The 19,980-nt window shown below is 38.3% G+C and overlaps 1 protein-coding gene across 1 annotated transcript in view; it reads left to right on the top strand.

Moving 5' to 3' along the window:
- Positions 1–16,114, top strand: part of SF3B2 (splicing factor 3b subunit 2) — an 81,868-nt gene extending 65,754 nt beyond the window's left edge. Inside the window, exons 15-21 of the mRNA XM_033956817.1 lie at positions 10,432–10,539; positions 11,504–11,611; positions 11,907–12,049; positions 12,742–12,843; positions 14,257–14,353; positions 14,883–15,068; positions 15,697–16,114. Of these exons, the coding sequence (XP_033812708.1) occupies positions 10,432–10,539; positions 11,504–11,611; positions 11,907–12,049; positions 12,742–12,843; positions 14,257–14,353; positions 14,883–15,068; positions 15,697–15,768 (816 nt within the window). The 3' untranslated portion in view covers positions 15,769–16,114. The remainder of the gene's footprint in view (positions 1–10,431; positions 10,540–11,503; positions 11,612–11,906; positions 12,050–12,741; positions 12,844–14,256; positions 14,354–14,882; positions 15,069–15,696) is intronic.
- The last annotated feature ends 3,866 nt before the right edge of the window (positions 16,115–19,980 follow it).

The raw sequence follows: 19,980 nt of genomic DNA, 5'->3' as shown, positions 1-19,980 counted from the left end.
AGTAATTGCAATACAAAGAGGGACATATCCTAAATTTATAAAAATATGGGGGCCATTGACAAAGTATTGTACTGAATGAATAATAGGATTTATCTTCTTCTTTTCTTCTTTTTCTTGTCTTCTTTATGGCACACATGGAGGGGGGTAGTGAAAATAATTTTACATAACATGTTATAATATGGTATACAATATGTATAAGGTGATTGGAAAGTACTTGAAGGGTGGGGGGTGGGAGAGGGGATAAAAAAATTTGTTCAGAATATTATGTAATAGATATAAAAGTGATATTGTGTATTCATTAGTTGTAACTCAATATTTTGTACACTTCATGTAAAATATGAAAATGAATAAAGAATTATAAAAAAAAAAAAAAAAAGTTTGTTATCCTGCCAAATCAGGCTTCAAGGCGGTGTGCATCTAATAATTAAATTTAAAATAACAAAGGGGTATAACATAAGTCACAATATAACAAAAAGACTTTAAAACCGAATATTAATACAGAGACAAACAACAAGGAAGAAAACATACAGAAAACAATAGGAAAAGGGGGAGAACCACAATGTATCAAAGTACAGAAAGGAGAAGGGAAGATACAAGAGGGAGGGGAAAACAAAAAGTTACAAGCTGAGAGAATTAAAGATTAAAACGTCCTTAAGAGAATGGTTATGGCCCGAAGGCATCTTGAAACGGAAAGGTTTTCAGTTGTTTGTTTGTTTTTTTAATTCTTTATTCATTTTATAACTTACATCAAGTGTACAGTAAATATCACACAATTATAATACAACATCACTTGAAAAATCTTCAATATCATACACCAATAAGATTTAACCCCCACCCCCTCCCAAATTAATATATAACTAATATATACCACCTGAAAATAATATCTTATGACATTCATATATTTATTCTTAATGGAAAACCAAGAAACCCCCCCACCCCAAATCCACATGTGTATTAAAATTGGGAAAAGTGTAACTTATTCATTACTATAATTTAATAATGGTCCCCACACATCCTTAAATTTATTATAATAACCTTTTTGAACTGCCAATACTCTTTCCATTTTATACACATGACAAACTGAATTCCACCAAAAACAATAATTCAGTCTTCTACAGTCCTTCCAATTATATGTTATTTGTTGGATGGCAACTCCTGTTAATATCATCAAAAGCTTGTTGTTATTAGCAGATATTTGACATTGGTTTGAAATAATTTAGGGTTGTTTTGTCTCTCTTAGAATATTTGGGGCAGAGTTCCAAAGCCAGAGCCACTTTGGATTCTAACTAGAGTTGCAATTTTTTTTTTTTTTTTTTTTTTTTTTGTGTTTTGAATTCTTTATTCATTTTTGTGTTACAACAAGTGTTACAAATAAACTCAATAGGAACTTAAATACACACTTGACTAACTCATATATTAATATCAAGTTTATCATTAATATAATAATCCCCTGTCCCACCCTCCTTCCCAACCAATAATACATAAATCAATTTTATTATATATTCTTTAAATATTAATTTAGTATATAATAATCAAAATTGAAAAACCCACCCCATTTCCCTCTTTACAATTTTCTTATCATGGGAAAAGTTCATTAGAGAAATTATGTTAACGGTCTTTAGATGTTTCCAGTGTTATTTATGGGAAAAATTATCCTTCATTACAAAAATCGGTTAATGGTCCCCATATTTTTTTAAATTTATTCATGTATCCTTTGTGTGTTGCAATAGCAAGTTCCATTTTATATATCTGGCATACCGAATTCCACCAGAACATATAGTTCAATCTATCATGTTGTTTCCAATTGAATGTAATTTGTTGTATTGCAATTCCAGTTAAAATAAATAAAAGTTTGTTATTACTGGATGAAATTTGGCTTTTTGTTCTCATAGTTGTTCCAAATAATATAGTATCATATGTCAAAGCTACTGGATTTTCTAACATTCTGTTAATTTGGGGCCAAATTGATTTCCAAAATAATAGGATAAATGGACAAAAGAATAAAAGATGATCTAGTGTCCCAATTTCAATATGACAGTGCCAGCATCTATTAGATCTTGAACTATCTATTTTTTGTAAACGAGTAGGAGTCCAAAAAGCTCTATGAAGAAGAAAAAACCAAGTTTGTCTCATAGATGCTGACACCGTACATTTTAACCTCCAAGACCAAAGTCGTGGCCATTGAGATGCACTAATTTGGTGTTTTATCTCAATGCTCCAAATGTCTCTAAGACCATTTTTTGGTTTTTTATTTATATATCCGGATATTAATTTATACCACTGTGCGGCTTTGTGACCTATTGAGTCCATCTGGAAACATAAGAATTCCAAACTGTGATATTTAGCGAGATCTTTCCATTCAGGGAACCCTTTCTGAATAGATTGCTTCAATTGCAACCATTTAAAATATTGTGTTTTATTGAGACCAAATTTTTGTTGCAATTGTGAAAACTCCAGCAATTTATCATTTTTAATTACATCATCCAAAGTGCGAATGCCTGCTATCATCCAATGTTTCCAGATGACTTTAAAACCGCCAATTTTGATCTTGGGGTTTAGCCATATAGTTTGGTTGGTTGATTTGCTAATTGGAATTTGAGTAAGATTACTTATGTATTTTAGAGTTTTCCAGGTATCCATAAATATTTTATGATCTTTGTATAACCTTGGCATTTTGATACTAATTACATGATTAAGACGTAATGGAAACATAAGCCTCCATTCTAGCCAAAACCAGTCTGGAATATTATCTGTGGGTTCTGGGAGGATCCAATACATACCATGACGTAAGATATAGGCTTGATGATACCTATAAAAGTTGGGAAAATTTACCCCTCCCTCCTTAATTGGTCTTTGTAATGACGCTAGAGCAATTCTTGGTTTTTTATTAAGCCATATAAATTTTGTCAAAGTCCTATTTATTTTTGTATAGAACGAATCTTGAAAGAAAACTGGTATCATCCCCATTTGGTAACATACTATCGGTAAAATCATCATTTTTACAGTTTGTACTCTTCCCCACCAAGATAAGTGCAAAGGATTCCATTGCTCACACATTTCTATTACTTTTTGTAATAAGCATTTTTCATTAATTTTCATTGTTTCATCTACTGTTTTTGTTATCAAAATTCCAAGGTATTTAATATATTCTTCCTTCCAAACAAAAGGGAATGTATCAAATAAACCTTTTGTACAATGTATATTTAGTGGAAGGATTTCTGATTTATTCCAATTAATTTTATATCCTGAAAATTTTCCAAATTTCTCAATCAATTCAAGTAGATGTGGAATGGTGGATTCTGGATTTTTCAGATATAGTAATAAATCATCTGCGTAAGCAGATATCTTATATTCTTTATCTGAATGAGGTATACCCTGTATCTCCTTAGCTTGTTGGATAGCTAATATTAAGGGTTCTAAAACAATATCAAACAGCAAAGGGGATAAGGGACATCCTTGTCTAACTCCTCTCTGTAGATTAAATTTTTCTGAAAACGTATTATTAATATATAGTCTAGCAGAAGGGGAGCTATACATTGTTTGTATCATTTGTATAAATCCAGGACCTATACCAAACCATTCCATTGCTTGATACATAAAAGGCCATTCTACTCTATCAAAGGCCTTTTCTGCATCTAATGAAATTGCAAAAGTAGGTTCATTCATTTTCTTTGTTAAATATAACATATGGAATGTTAATCTGGTATTGTGAGATGAATGTCTTTGAGCAACGAATCCTGTTTGATGCATACCTATTATATGGGGGAGAGCTTTAGCTAATCTTAGCGCAAGTATTTTTGCTAATAATTTTCCATCTACATTTATTAAAGATATTGGTCTATAGTTTGATACCAAAGTGGGATCTTTATTGGACTTTGGCAAAACAATAGTCAAAGATTCTGCTATAGTGCCTTTAATACAACCTTTGTTGAGTTGATATTGATAGAGATTTAATAAATAGGGTAATAAAAAGTTTTGAAATGTTTTATAAAATTCCACTGTATATCCATCACCACCTGGAGCGGATCCAACTCTAAGGGACTTCAAAGCTGTTCCTAATTCTTTTAGTGATATTGGTTCTTCCAAACTTCGTTTTATATGTTCAGGAATTTTTGGACCCTCTAACATTTTTAAAAATTCAAAACCATCTTTTTCTTTATTTGGATAATTTTCAGAAGAATAAAGAGATTTATAGAATTTTAAGAATTGTTTTAATATAGGTTCAATTTGTGTATATGTATTTCCATTTTCATCTTTTATTGCTATTAATTTTGTTTTTCTTTTTTTCGCTTTAAGATAGTTTGCCAATATTCTTCCTGATTTGTTTGAATTACCATAGTACAATGTTTGTTGAGAAAATAAATCTTTCCTAATCATCTTAGATGAGATCTCATTATATTTACCTTTTAATTTTAATAATTCTTGTTGAATAGAATATTCCCATTTTTCTATAAGTTTTGATTCTAAATTTTTTATCTCTTTTTCTAAGATTAAAAATTGTTTTTTAATTTGTTTTTTTAGAAAAGCCGAATAAGAAATTATTTGTCCTCTAATGGTTGCCTTAAAGGCATCCCATAAAGTTTCTCTGTTAATATCATCATTATCATTTATTTGAAAAAATTCTTTCATTTTTGTTAGAAGATTTTCACAAAAATTTTTGTCAACCAACATTGTATTATCTATTTTCCAAATTGGTCTGTTATTATTTTGATCTGTAGTTTTAATTTTGATCCACACTCCACCATGGTCAGATAGAATAATTGGATCAATGGCTGCTTGTGTCACTTGATGTACAAGATGTTTTGAAGTAAAGATATAATCTATTCTTGAAAAAGAATTGTGAACATGAGAACAGAAAGAAAATTCCCGACCATCAAAATGAAGTATTCTCCATATATCTATTAAATCGCAAGATTGAATCAAATTATCTAGTCCCATAGATTTCATAACTCTACCTGGGTTTTTATCTAATAAAGGATCTATTACAGCATTGAAGTCCCCTGCTACTATAAGATTTGAAGTAGCCAGTGGTATGAACAGTTGTTGAAGAGTTTTAAAGAATTCATTTTGGTTCGAATTAGGGGCGTATATATTGATTAACGTCATGGTAGTATTTCCCATATTCATTTCCACCATTATCCATCTTCCATGAATATCTGAAGCTTTTAGTTTAAATGAAGCAGAGCATTTTTTGTTAATTAAAATAGCAACACCTGCCTTTTTCCCTATAGCTGGTGAGAAAAAACACTGTTTGACCCAGCCTCCTTCTAGCTTTTTAGATTCTATATGTGAGAGGTGGGTCTCTTGTATAAGGCATATATCAGCATCTTGCCTTTTTAAAAATGATAGTGCTTTTTTCCTTTTTATCATATGATTTAGACCGTTAACATTTAAAGACATAATTTTAATATCCATTTATTTTTAAATTTTCAGGTATTAAATTATGTATATTTTCCCAATGTTTTAAGTATTTCATTTCTCTTTTTTCCTTTATTCCCATGATTTCCTTATATATTTCCCTTTTATTCCCTCCCATCCCTCTTATCCCTCCCTTCCCCCCCTTATTAATTACGAAAACTTGGATACGCAGGTTGAGGTTAGATTTAGATAACTCCCACAAGCTATTAATAATTATCTAAAGTACTACCATTTTTCCCCCTATTTTTGTATATTTTCTTTTATTTTATTATTAATTATAAGAATAAGTAAAAAGTTTTTCATTCTTATGTATTGAAAGATTATTTTCTGTATTTGTATATCTTTAAATCCATAAGAATGATTATATTAAATCAATTATATCTAATAACATTTCAATTACTATTCATTTCTTTTCAGGTGGTATATTATTTTTATTTTAAAAAACTTTCCAATTTAGCCTCTTTCCTCAGAACTATAACAAGAGTTTACAGCACAGGAATCCACCCTTCTCTTATATTCATTATTTTCTTATGATTCACGAGAGAATTGTCAATTAAGAGGAGCTAACATTCCCATCAGTGTTTTTGTAAGTTTTGTCTCATTAGCATACTCTCTAGACATCTATGATTTTAAAGTATCTGAGGCCTGTGCAGACAAGAGTGAAGTCCTGTGCCAAAAACTCTCTTTTTATCTCCCATAGAAGATTCCCAGGTTGAACTATTGTGGATACTAAATTAAACTTAATAAATAAAAGAACATAAAATTTGCGCTTCAGATTCATTCTTTTCATATATTTCGTATTGCAATGCATTTTAATGTATCTGAAACGCAAATTTAAACCTGAAGTACCACCTTCAACCGGAAATACAACAAACCAATCACTTCATCTTTTTTTTTTTTTTTTTTTTTTTTTTTATAATATTCTTTGTAATTGAAGGATGATTTTCTTTCTCACTATTACTCCGCTTTCAAAATTTCGGATTCAATCAGTACATTTTTAAGTTTGTTGAAGAAACTTTCTTCGTCATCACTTGAGTTCGGAGATGTGTTTCAAATCATTTACGTTCCTGCCATTCAGTTTATTCTATTTATTCTATTTATTTTTATATTTTTCAGTTTTTTGTTTTCTATGTAGAATGTTGCAAGTTGTTTAAGTCTTTAATTTGATCCTTGTGTGTTCTTTTTCCATTGCTTTCCGTTTTGATCTATCTTTAACCGTCAATAGACTTTAGTATGAACCCATTAATTGTTCTTTAGATTGTCATAGGTTGCTCCAGTTGATTTATAAATTCCTGTAGTTTTTCTGGATCTGTAAAGTTTTGCGTTTTGTTAGCAACGGTAACCTTCATAATTGCCGGGTACAGGAGCCCAAATCTAGCTCCTAGAGATCTAAGTTGTGGTCTCATGTCTAAGAATAGTTTTCTTCTTTTTGCTGTTTCTTTTGCAAAGTCCGGGACAATGTATATTTTTGAATCTTGGCATTTAAGATTTTTGATTTCCTTGGCTAATTGGCATATTTCAATTGCTTGTTGGTGTCTTAAAAGTTTGAAAATTAAAGTTCTTGGACCTGTTTGAGTGTTATTTCTTTGTGTTGGAATCCTATGGGCTCTTTCAATTTCCAGTTCCGTTTTAAATTTCAATGGTAGTATTTTAGGTAGAAATTTTTCAAGAAATGCAATCGGATCATTCTTTTCCACTCCTTCAGGTAATCCGATTATTCTTAAATTATTCCGTCTTTCACGATTCCGGCTGTCTTCAAGATTTTTTTTTATCTCTGTTATTTCTTTCCATATGATTTTGCTGTGATTCATGTCTGTATTTAATTGTTCTGTAATATCTTCTAATGTTGAAATTCTATTCTCTGTAATGTCCACTCTTTTAGTTAGGATTGCAGCATCTTCCATTGCTTTTTGTAGTTTTTTGTTACTATCTAAGACAATTTCTTTTATTTGTCTTAGTTCTTCCATAACATCCAGATTTTTTTCTGTTGGTAATGGAATTTTAGAGGGTGTACCTGGCTCAGGTTTCGACCTCTTATTGCTTCCTGATGTTCCAGCTCCTAAGTCAGCTTTATTTTGTTTAGTTGAAGTCATATTTCAATATATATTTTAGTTTCTTTAAAATATTTGGTAGTGATTCTTTTTAATATATTTTTTAATATATTTGCTTATAAGGAGCTATTCGTTTATCCAACCATTCGACAAAGCCACGCCCCTTTTTTTTTTTTTCAGTATTCTTAAAGCAACTGTAAGTTATTTGTCTTAGGCTCTATTGCAGATTCTTGTTGGCATCTAGCCTGAAAAAATTTTGCAGCCTTCTTGTTCTAGCTCTCCTCTTACAAGCCCAATCGCAGCTTTTGCCGAGGAGAGCAATATTCCATCCAATATGTTTACTTTAATCTTTCAATGTGCATGTATATGTATTTCAGTGTCTCTCAACTGTCTCAACTGTCTCAATGTCACTTTTCTTCAGGTCAAAGAAATTACCAATCCTTTTATTTGACCTTCCTCAGAGCCCAAAAACCTATAGTCTTTTATATCTGAATCTCTTGAATTATAGTAGGAGAGATTAACAATTATAGTGATCCTTCATAGTTTATTTTTGAAGTTGGCAGCAAGGAAATAGTTAAAAAAAAAACCGTTGCCAAGTAGCTTTTACTGCAGATCTCTCTTCATTTCCAGCAGAGGACAGCTATTTCAAAGCCCATTCCCTGATTTAATCAGGCATCAGGTATTTCAAAAAAAAAAACTAATCCTTGTCATTAGGCAGACCCAGACTTTGTAAAAATTTCTTTTTTTTTTTATCCAATATGGCCGCGGTCGTGGTGCACCGAGCAACTGCCTGTTAACCCCACCTTCGGGAAATCTTTCCTCTTGCTCTCTGCCAGAGATCGTGTTAAAGAGGAGGGGAAGGAAAGCCTCCCTGGCCTCACGGCGTCCCGGATTAGCCCACCCTGGTAACGTTTAATAATAAAACTTGTTGCCTCTGCCAGGGGGACCCAATCTTGCCGGTTCTGCCTGGGGGACCCGATTTTGCTGTTTTTGCCAGCGGAGACCCGATCTTATCGGCTCTGTCAGCAGGGATCTGATCTTGCCGCCTTTGTCAACGGGACCCGATCTTACTGGCTTTGTTAGCAGGGACCCGATTTTGCTATTTTGCCGTTGAGACGGATTCAGCCCTCCACACCTCGTTTCTCATATATCAAATGAAAACGGCACCTCTTTCTCCTGATTTCCCCTTCAATTTTCCTCTCCCATCTAATCAAAGAGGTAAACTCAATTTGTTATACCATTAATAACGTTTTTTTTTGTAGTTTTCTGAAATTTAAGCTTGTTTATACAGGAGCTCTTTCTTCATCCAACCGTCATCGTTCGCGTCCAAGCCACGCCCCTCTTTTTTTTTTTTTTAATTCTTTATTCATTTTTGTATGTTACAACAAGTGTATCAAATTAACTCATATAAAACTTAAAGATACACACTTGATTAACTCACATATTAGCATCAAATTTAACATTTCATTAGAAAATTAGTATTCTATAATGTTAAAATATTATGTAAGAAATCTAAATTTATATCATTCTTATTGAATATAATAATCCCTCATCCCTCCCTCCCTCCCAATACAATAATACATAAAATCATCTTTATTGTGAATTCATTCAAATATTGATATATTATATAATAGAGTTGCACATTTAATGCATTAATAACGCAATTAATGTGTTAAATGTTTAATGTGCGTTAAAAATTTTAACGCAGGTACTCTTGCCTCCTCTATCCGCCCTGCCTTCGCTGCCTCCACAGTCCAGTATGTCCCCTCCCTCTCTTCCCCCTCTGACCTTTCATAGGTTGGTAGCAGTAATAGTGATTCAGGCAGAGCACTGCCGGCAGGCTAGCTGACTCCACAGTGTCTCGCTGTCTCTAGAATCCTTGCAACACTGGAAAAGGAAGTTACATCAGTTGGGGGGGGGGAGGAGGAGGAAAGAGATACTGGACCAATGGGGAGGAGAAGGAAAGACATACTGGACCATGGGGAGGGTGAGAAGGAGGAGAGAGATATCGGATCATGGGGAGGTAGGGGAGAATGGGAAGGAGGAAGAGTGAGATACCAGACTACAGGGAGGGGGAGGAGGAGGATTTGGGAGCACAAGAAGATCTGCCAAGGAGAAGGAGAAAGATCATAGACCACAGGGGTTAGAAGAAGAGGGTTAGGGAGCACTGGAAGTTGGGTAGGACCAAGATCAGTAGAGCATTTTGCAGTGCATATAAGAGGAAAAGTCCCATGGATTCTCTCTTGAGTGAGCAGCAGCAGGCAATGTGGATCTGGAGTTAAGGGCTAGGATTATGCAGTAACTGGCACTAAAAAGAGAGCATCTGATTGGCCACCTGGTTGAGGGGAGGGCCTTGTGTAAAAGCAAATACATCATTACCAATAATAATCTTACTGGTACAGTTGCTTATTATAGGAGGGAGGAGGCAGGGCCAGGGATGAGGAGGGGAGAGAAGGGTAAACTGGCTGTTATAAATTGGAAAAACAAAGGAATAATGTTGGTGTTGTAGGGTTGATCATTATGCCCTGAATAGAAAGCTATATGTTTATTTTTTTTCCAATTCTTTATTCATTAAAAAAAAAACTTACAATAAGTGTAACAGCATTTATAGCATTTTAAACTCCAATACAACACTTAATATTCTGTTAAAATCCATATCAGAAATTATCCCCCTCCCCTCTAATCAATTACATTCTTTAAATTCAAAAAAACCTACCATAAACCCCATTCCTATATACCTTATTTAATATTCAAATCAAAAAACTCCCTTTTTTTTTTTTATAAAGCTATATGTTTAATAAAACATTCAGTAAAAAAAGAATGGAAAAGAGGTGTTCCTGAAGCATTTTTGCTACTGGTACAAAAATTGTGGCCAAATTCAAAATCCTTTCCTTTTCAGTACATTTCTCTCTCTCTCTCTCTATTTGGCATTGCATTTGACATACTCTTCATCCTATTGCAGAATGCACACAAGGTGCCACCACCATGGCTGATAGCCATGCAACGGTATGGACCACCTCCATCATACCCCAACTTGAAGATCCCAGGATTGAACTCTCCAATCCCTGAGGTAAGCAGCACCAAGAAAGTTGACAAATGCATCTCTTTGTTCTTGACTCTGTTCCAGTTACTGTAGTTGGTTTGTGGTAGTGGTAGGATTGGAGTTTTGGTGTTTGAGTATCTTGGCCATGATCACTTAGTGTATCCTTTTTTTTTTAATTTCTTTTTTCAGTTTTGTATATCACAACAAGTGTATCAGAAAAAGTCATATGATCTTATAAATACACACTTGATTTTCCTTCATGTAACACTTTAAGTTCAACATATCATTCTTATATTCATATTCTATAATATCTTGAATATTATGTAATACAACTAATATGTAGAACAATTATAATTAAAATAGAAAACCCTCCCAATCCCTCCCTACCCGTTTCAGGAAATCCAACCTAATACATCAAAAATATTAATTATTCTCGGTGTGGTGCAGTGGTTAGAGCTATAGCCTCAGCACCCTGAGGTTGTGTGTTCAAATCTCTTGCTGCTCCTTATGACCCTGGGCAAGTCACCTAATCCCTCTAAAAAATACTCTCTTCACCTTTCACCACTTCTTAATAAGCGAAAACATAGATGAGATGGGACAGTTTTACATTAGTTAGAACAACTGTTACTTGTCATAATATAGGAGGAAGAAATGGTCCCAGTTTGCCGCTGGCTATTTGGTTAAGCCTGCAAATCATAATGGGACTGTCCTCATAGGTTTCAACCTCCACTTCCCAGTTACTGCAGAAGTCACCAAATCCCCCCCCCCCATTGCCCCAGGTACATTAGATAAAGAGTGTGAGCCCACTGGGATAGATAGGGAAAATGCTTGAGAACCTGAATGTAAAACCACTTAGACTATAAGTGGTATAAAGTGGTATATAAATGGCAAATATAAATAAACCTCATTTTGAATGACTCCAGTAATGAGAGCTTACATCTACTGTTCACTTTCTTCTCTCCCTTTCCTTCAATACCCCCTCCAATCCCAGGGCTGCTCCTTTGGATATCATGCCGGAGGCTGGGGTAAACCTCCAGTGGATGAGATGGGGAAGCCACTATATGGTGATGTCTTTGGAACCAATGCTGCTGAGTTTCAGGTAAGAGGTAGGGGACTCGGCTGGGCAGGTACAGAACTGTGCTCTTTTAAAGAGGGAGGGCACTGACAGGAGCACAGTATAAGGAAAAGCTGGTGGGTAAATTTTAGTGCGATTAGATTATTTTTTGAGTGGAATTGTGGGAATTACTGAAAAACAGTGACCAGCTCTGACCTTAAAGAATGTTCCTTGTTAGAGAAAACGAATAAGGGGCTGGAGGGTGCTTCTGTTAATTTCCATTACTTTTATAGGACTCTCTGCAGCTAATTCTTTTCTTGCCCACAATCTTCCCTTGCAGACAAAAACAGAAGAAGAGGAGATCGACCGCACACCCTGGGGAGAATTGGAGCCCTCAGATGAGGAATCCTCAGAAGAAGAAGAGGAGGAGGAAAGTGATGAGGAGAAACCAGATGAGACTGGATTCATTACACCCGCCGACAGGTGCTTGGCAGAGAGGGGTAGCTTTTTAAGGTTCATAGGAGGTACTGTGACTGATCTGCATGGCTCTGAAACTACTACATGTGATACTGGAAACCATTTCTCTCACTATTGTACCACAAGTAGGAGAATGAGCAGTGTACAGGAGCCAAGGGTCATGTTCTTCACACACAGTAAGGTGGATTACATCATTTTTGTTTTTCACATCTCTGCATTCATTTATTTATTTATTTATTTTAAATCTTTATTAAGTTTCAAACAATCATAGTGCATAACAGCTATCTACACAAATAATGTTACAACAAAAGCTCTTTTAACTAATAGATATATCTAACAATCACTTTAACCCCCTCCACCCCCAAATTAATAATCCATTACACAAAATCAGGTTAGAATTATCATGTGAATCCCCCCATATACATATACATGGCCTCTCCTCCAATTACCCCCATATTTGAATACATTAATATAATCCACTATTTCAGAATTGGTGGCAGCTGTGTGATCCTGGATCCGCAGTTGGTCTTAGCACTACGTCACATTGAAAGATGCTGCAGAAGTAGGCTCGGATATTGGATCTGCAGATGGTAAACAGGTCTCTGTTCTCAGTACTAATGCTCATTTTGTAGCAGAGAGCACTTTATTGACCCCTTTTCATGCTAGGATATTGCTAACTCTTGCTTTTCTTTCCTTAGTGGCCTGATTACACCTGGCGGCTTTTCATCTGTTCCTGCTGGTATGGAGACCCCTGAGCTGATTGAACTGAGGAAGAAGAAGATCGAAGAGGCCATGGATGGGTATGACATTCCTTCTTTCTGAATATTTTCTTCATGTAGTACTATAATATTTGAGTGTCTTTAGAACGGACTATTGCAGGAAAAATCCTTATCCCATTCAGTTGTCAGGTCTGTCTGTGAACTCTTTCCTTCTGAGAGAGTATAATACTGATAGAATTGTCTCTGGATTACGCCTTAGTTGATGTTCTTCATTATAAGACCAGCAACCCTTAGTGCTACTCTGTAGCCCTCTTCAGTATAGTCCCACCTCTGAAAACTTGCTGACAGAACTACCTTTCGAACTGTTATTCTGTTTTCTACGGTTCTTAGTGGGTTTTAGTCTCATGGTGGCGAAACTCTTGAACTGTTCTTATGAGACTAAGAATTGGGCAGTGTGGATCTCAAAGCGCTGAGAGCCATATGTTGCTAAAAGAAAATAAAACAGCATCTTTGGAGATGCTTCTGGCTGCAAACTTTCAGTGAAAGTGGCCTGATATTAACAAACAGACGGCTAGGGGAAGAGAGAGGATGCTGGAGGCTGGTGGGAAAAACAGATGGGGTTCAGATTAGTGGGAATAGGATTTGGGGAAGAGCTGGAGGGGGAGATGAATTTTGGGAGTAGTGTTTCAGAGAGAGAATATGGGGAGCAATTGCTCTGAGAGGGACTCATTTCCCCTTTGCCCAGACTACTTTATCCTTCAACAGGCTTGGCTCTCGCATTATAAGAACATAGCAGTTACATAGTGAGACAGACAGAAGGTCCATTAAGCCCAGTAACCTGTTTCCAACAGTGACCAGTCCAGTTCACAAGTACCTGGCAAAATTGTAAAAGAGAAAACCAGATTTTATGCTACTTATCCTAGAAACAAGCAGTGGATTTTCCCATGTCCATCTTAATAATGGCTTATGGATTTAGGGTTTTTTTTTAAGGAAATTATCCAAACCCTTTTTTAACCCTGCTAAGCTAACTTCTTTATCACATTCTCTGGCACATTACATATTAAATGAAAAAATATTTTTTTCTGTTTTGTTTTAAATCTACTACTTAGTAGCTTAATGATATGCCCCCTAGTTGTATTTTTGGAAAGAGAAACAAGTGATTCACATCTGCCTGTTCCATTCCACTCAATACTTTATACATCTTTATCATATCTCCCTGAGCCATCTCTTCTCCAGACGGAAGAACCATAGCCACTTTGGCACAGAGAAGGGCAACAAAATTGATAAAGAGAATGGGACAACTTTCTTATGAGGAAAGGCTCCTCATAAGAAAGTTGACCCACCCTCTTTATCAATTTTGTTGCCCTTCTCTGTGCCAAAATGGCTGTCTTGAGAATTTGTGAATAATGGTGCCTTAGGTAATGTCTTATATGCTATGACTGTTAGACTATACCCAGATTTCTCTCACTCTTTTCCCTCCCCCTCTCCTTGCAGCACAGAGACACCACAGCTCTTCACAGTGTTACCAGAGAAAAGGCCGGCCATGATGGGAGCAGCCATGATGGGTTCCACACACATCTATGATATGTCGGTAGGTAGCACAGTAGGAATTATGCATGATTCATTCTGCAATCTGAAACCTCTCCACTATCTAGCAATGGCATGCAGTTCAGCTTCTGTAACAATAACCAGTCTCTCTTCCCAACCTTTATATTTTGTGTGACTTCTCTGGCATTTTATCCTTAGCTATGATTGAGAGCAGAGCAATGGGAATATCTATAAAATTTTAAGAAACTGATCTGCAGTGTATTGTGCCATCAGTGCATAGAGTGCTATGTTTAAAAGATTGTGAAGGCCCAGATTGTGAAGGCCCAGAGAGATGAGATGAGAGAAACTTTTATTTGAAGTTGCACATAAAGGTATTGAAATGGGGTCATAGGCTTGCAGTTCTATGAGATATGCGTCCTTGCCGTAGGCAAGATCTTGCCATTAATGAATGCCCCTTGTAGATCTGTGCTCTATGGACTGTGCCCTCACCTATTAGAGGTCTTAACTACAGATATCTCCCTTCTCCCCTGGAGGTGCTTCTCTAACAAATTCTGCCTTGTACTTCCCCTCAGGTAATGAGCCGCAGAGGCCTGCCCCCAGAACTACAGGGTGTGGAGGTGGCTCTGGCCCCCGAGGAGTTGGAGCTGGACCCCATGGCAATGACTCAGAAGTATGAGGAGCACGTGCGGGAGCAGCAGGCTCAGGTGGAGAAAGAGGACTTCAGTGACATGGTGGCAGAGCATGCAGCCAAGCAGAAGGTAGGAACTTAAAAGGGGAAGGGACTTAACCATGTACAAAAACAAGAGGCCAGCAGGGAAGAGAGCATTTCATCTCTCAATTGCACTGTCTGCTGGATTTTTGAACACAGGTGTGGCACAGGCTTTTCTGGGGAAGGGAGAAAGGGGGCATCTCATAACAGCACCATGTGCTGGATTTTGTAGGATTATTGGTGTGGAATAAGCATGCCGAGGGAGGGGAAGAAAAACCACTAAGTTTCTGCAGCTGCAAGACTAGGGATGCAGGATGCTGTGGCCCTAGCTCAGGCAGGTTCTTGCTGAGCAGGATGAGACTGCTGGAGTAAACAATAAATTTTAAAAAAAGAGGATGGCCCTGGAGAAACGGAAGATGGTAAAAAACACTCTGCAAGTAATGACACCCTGACCCCTACCAGTCACACCATCTCTAAGCACACCTTCATATTGGAATGAAAAGTCTTGGGGTAGTGGTTTTTACGTCATTCTGAAGGATGCACAAGGATCAAGTTCATTAGAGAGAACCTTAAAACCTGACCCACTTAAAGTCCTTGTAGGCTGTTGGTGAATGCCACTCATCTAGTGTCTGGGTGCAGTGCAGTAACCTATGTGAATTGTCTTTTTCTCCCTACAGCAAAAGAAGCGGAAAGCTCAGCCACAGGACACTCGTGGAGGAGGCAAGAAATATAAGGAGTTCAAATTTTAACCCCATCCTCCACCCCTTCAATTGTTGGTTCTTATCCCAGGCTCTGGTGGGCATCCTGTTCCTCTCATCGCTGTTGCCTTTACCCTTTATTTTTAATATTTTATCAGGCAGGGCAAGGGAGTATAAAAGACATGACCTACTGGGATGAAATGGAGCCTTTTTTTATTTTTGTTCTTTGATTTATTTTTTTTTGGGGGGGGGAGGAGGAGGAATTATCGGCAGAGGGGGACTCATGATGCCTCACCCCCAGTCACTTAATAGCACATAGTAACAATCTGTTTGTGCAAATTATTCCTCTTGGTGTCAGATAATTGCTTTGTAAATAAAATTCTAAGAACGGAAGTATTGCCGGATTCACCTTGTTTTCCCTTTTCCTGGGTTTCTTTAGCTGTGAAGTGGGACTCCTTCCTGCAACCAGTTCCTCCAGTACCTGCGTGCAAGTACAGCCGCAGTACATAGAGAATGAGTGTTTCTTTTGACGTTTTCTAGAAAGGACTGAAGCTGATGGCCCTGCAATATATCCTAACTAGCCTAGCAAGCAGGAAACATAACAGGATGTGCCTGAGCCTGGGAACAGTTCAGGGTTGCCAGATTGCAGGTTGTTCCTCTCACTTTCCCGCTTGGTTGGTAGGAGTCGTAGGAAAAACTTTCTCTAATTCATCACTGCTTGAAAATGGAGCAGTCAAACCCTCAGATGCATACCAAGTAAAGCCTTTATTTTATTTATTTATGATCTAACGTTGTAACCCTTCTTCCATAATTCTTTTTGTAATCCGCTTTGAACCGAAAGGTAATGGCGGAATAGAAATCTGTAATGTAATTTCACTTATACTTAAGCAGAATGCAAAAACCCCCAAAACAAACAACCCATAATCATAAGATAAAAGCACACAAAAAAGTATAAAACACAATAAACAAAACATATATAGGAGTCCTTAGTTGTATTTACCAGGCAGGAGAGGGCTGATTCTAGTACAACTGGAATATCAGTCTTGACCAACAGGTATTTGCCTTGCTTTACTGAGAAGTCTGTAAGAGCCTACTTTACATATTCTTCTGCTCTTCCTCCTCTCACTCTGGGCTGGGCTGGATTTCCTCAGTCTTATTCTCTATAGCGAAGTTATAGGAGCTCCTCTGTTCTGCTCGCATTTATTGTCTTTATTTTGGGGGTTTTCTCCCATAAGTGAGGCTTTTTTGTTGCTGCAGAGGCTTTCGATTCCCCTGAGACATCTCTAGCTTCAAGGAGATACAGATACTCAGGGCAGAAGTCTGTAGTCTGCAGGCACATGTTTTGGCTGATTCCTGTGTGGCCAGCTTTCATTACCATTCCAGAGGCTCAGGGACTGTTCCCTTGGGAGCAGGCTCGTCCCCGGTTTCGTCTGCTGTGGGCTTGAGCACAAGCAGTTTTATACCAGGCTCGGGGCCAACTGCATTCCTCCCTCCATAATGTCATGCAGGCTCCGGTGAGGGTCTGAGGGTCCAGTCCCACAGGGAGACTGAAGAAATAAGCTGGTTTCCCTTTATCAGGCTTGTCTGAGGCAGAAATTTTCTTATACCTCTGACTAGAGGTTCTCCCAGCATAGCACAGTGAGTATTAAGGCTGTTACAACCTATGGGAAAGTCAGTGGGGGGAACCCCCCGTTTCCCTAAAAGCTAAATTTATAGGTTTCTGAGACTAGGCATAATGTCCCCCACCTCCAAAAACCCATTCCCTGAAAATTTTTTTGTTTCATTTTTGCCTCCATGGGCCGTTTTAGGCGCCAAAATCACTATCATGGTGGCCATCTTGGATTTCCCATCTGCCTCAAAACCCTCCATTTTTTATTAAAAAGAGCATAAGTGGACTCAGATGGAGATTCTTTAGATTCATATCAAAATTGCGACACATGCCTGTCTGAGGTGGGGGGGGGAGTCTTTGTTCCACATGCGGCGCATGGAAAGTATGTGTCCGCCAGCGAAGTATAGCCGCAGGTCAGCAAACATAACCCTAGAAGGCACCATGGGAGATCAGTGCTTTACTCTCAAATTTAAACATATGATGTGTGAAGCTTTTTTAAGTTACAGAAGACGGCCTGTCCCCTCAGGGTCTCAGCAAGAGTGGCACCTGGGCTTCTTGTGAAAGGCATGGGATCCCCTAGTCAAAGCCACGTTCATATGTCGCGGACCCAGGAAGTGCAAGATTCAGATGAAGATGGTTCAGAGTCCATGCCTCTGCTTTCTTGGGGACAGCGATGTTCGATCTTGTGGCATCAGCTAGCAGCAAGAAGGCTACTCAGTTCTTCAGTCAAGATACGAGCCAAGAAGCGACCACCTGGACCTCTGGTCCAGACCTGGCCTCAAGCAGAGCTTCTGTATGTGTTTCCTCCATGACCGATGATAAGAATATTCCTCCGGAGGATACAGTCCCACAAGGGGCGAGTAATTCTGGTTGCCCCGGACTGGCCAAGATAGCCGTGGTACGCAGACCTGGTGCATCTGCAGAGGGGCAAGGGGCTCAGGCTTCCTTCTCATCTGGGACTCCTTTCACAGGGCCCCATTGCCCCAGAGGATCAAGACCGCCCTTTGGTCTTACGGCTTGGCTCTTGAGCATGAAGCCTTAGTGATTATCACCCTGCTAAGATCTAAGAAGCAGTCCACTTTGTCAGCCTATACAAAAGCTTAGAAGTGTTTCCAGATGTGGTGCAGTCAGAGAGAGTGAGACAGATCTGACCATAAGCATAAGCAGCGCATCCGCTGGGTCAGACCAGAAGCCCACGTGCCCAGCAGTCCGCACACGCGGTGGCCCAACAGGTCCAGGACCTGAACTGTAATCCTCTATCTATACCCCTCTATCCCCTTTTCCAGCAGGAAATTGTCGAATCCTTTCTTGAAACCCAGTAACGTACTCTCCCCTATTACGTCCTCTGGAAGCGCATTCCAGGTGTCCACCACACGTTGGGTAAAGAAGAACTTCCTAGCATTCGTTTTGAATCTATCCCCTTTCAACTTTTCCGAATGCCCTCATGTTCTTTTATTTTTCGAAAAATTGAAGAATCTGTCCCTCTCTACTCTCTCTATGCCCTTCATGATCTTGTAAGTCTCTATCATATCCCCTCTAAGTCTCCTCTTCTCCAGGGAAAAGAGACCCAGTTTCTCCAGTCTCTCAGTGTATGAAAGGTTTTCCATCCCTTTTATCAGACGTGTCGCTCTCCTCTGAACCCTCTCGAGTAACGCCATATCCTTCTTAAGGTACGGCGACCAATATTGGACGCAGTACTCCAGATGCGGACGCACCATCGCCCGATACAACGGCAGGATAACTTCTTTCGTTCTGGTTGTAATATCCTTCTTGATTATGCCTAGCATTCTATTTGCCTTCTTAGCGGCCGCTGCGCACTGTGCCGTCGGCTTCATTGTCATGTCCACCATTACCCCCAAGTCCCTTTCTTGGGTACTCTCCTTCAATAATATCCCTCCCATTGTATAGCTGCACCTCAGGTTTCTGCTTCCCACATGTAATACTTTACATTTCTCAACGTTGAACTTCATCTGCCATCTCGTCGCCCATTCCCCTAGTTTGTTCATAGAAACATAGAAAGATAAGGGCCATAGCCCATCAAGTCTGCCCACACTATTTACCCACCCTCTTAAGTCTACTGACCCCCTAAAGAATAATTGTAATTATACTGTCACTCTACTGACCCGCTCATTCAGTCCTAGTGACCCTATCCCTTGGCATGACCTCGTAGGGATCCCACTTGTTCTTGAAGTCTGAGATGCTGCGTGCCTCGACCACCTGCACTGGAAGCTCGTTCCAATGCTCAATCACTCTCTCCGTGAAGAAGTATTTCCTGGTGTCTCCACGAAACTTCCCTCCCCTGAGCTTGAGCGGATGTCCTCTTGTGGTCGAGGGTCCCCTGAGAAGAAAGATATCATCTTCCACCTCTACCCGTTCCGTGATGTACTTAAATGTCTCAATCATGTCTCCCCTCTCCCTACGCTCCTCGAGAGTGTAGAACTGCAATTTGCTCAGTCTTTCTTCGTACGGGAGACCCTTTAGCCCCGAGACCATCCTGGTGGCCATCCGCTGAACCGATTCAACTCTGAGCACATCCTTACGGTAATGTGGCCTCCAGAATTGAACACAGTATTCCAGATGCGGTCTCACCATGGCTCTGTACAGTGGCATCATGACTTCAGGTTTCTGTTGACGAAGCTTCTCTTGATACAACC

The sequence above is a fragment of the Geotrypetes seraphini genome, chromosome 8 (assembly GCF_902459505.1).
Source record: "Geotrypetes seraphini chromosome 8, aGeoSer1.1, whole genome shotgun sequence".
Lineage (NCBI taxonomy): Eukaryota > Metazoa > Chordata > Amphibia > Gymnophiona > Dermophiidae > Geotrypetes > Geotrypetes seraphini.
The sequence above is the reverse complement of the archived record's forward strand: the minus strand, read 5'-3'. Positions and strand labels throughout refer to the sequence as shown.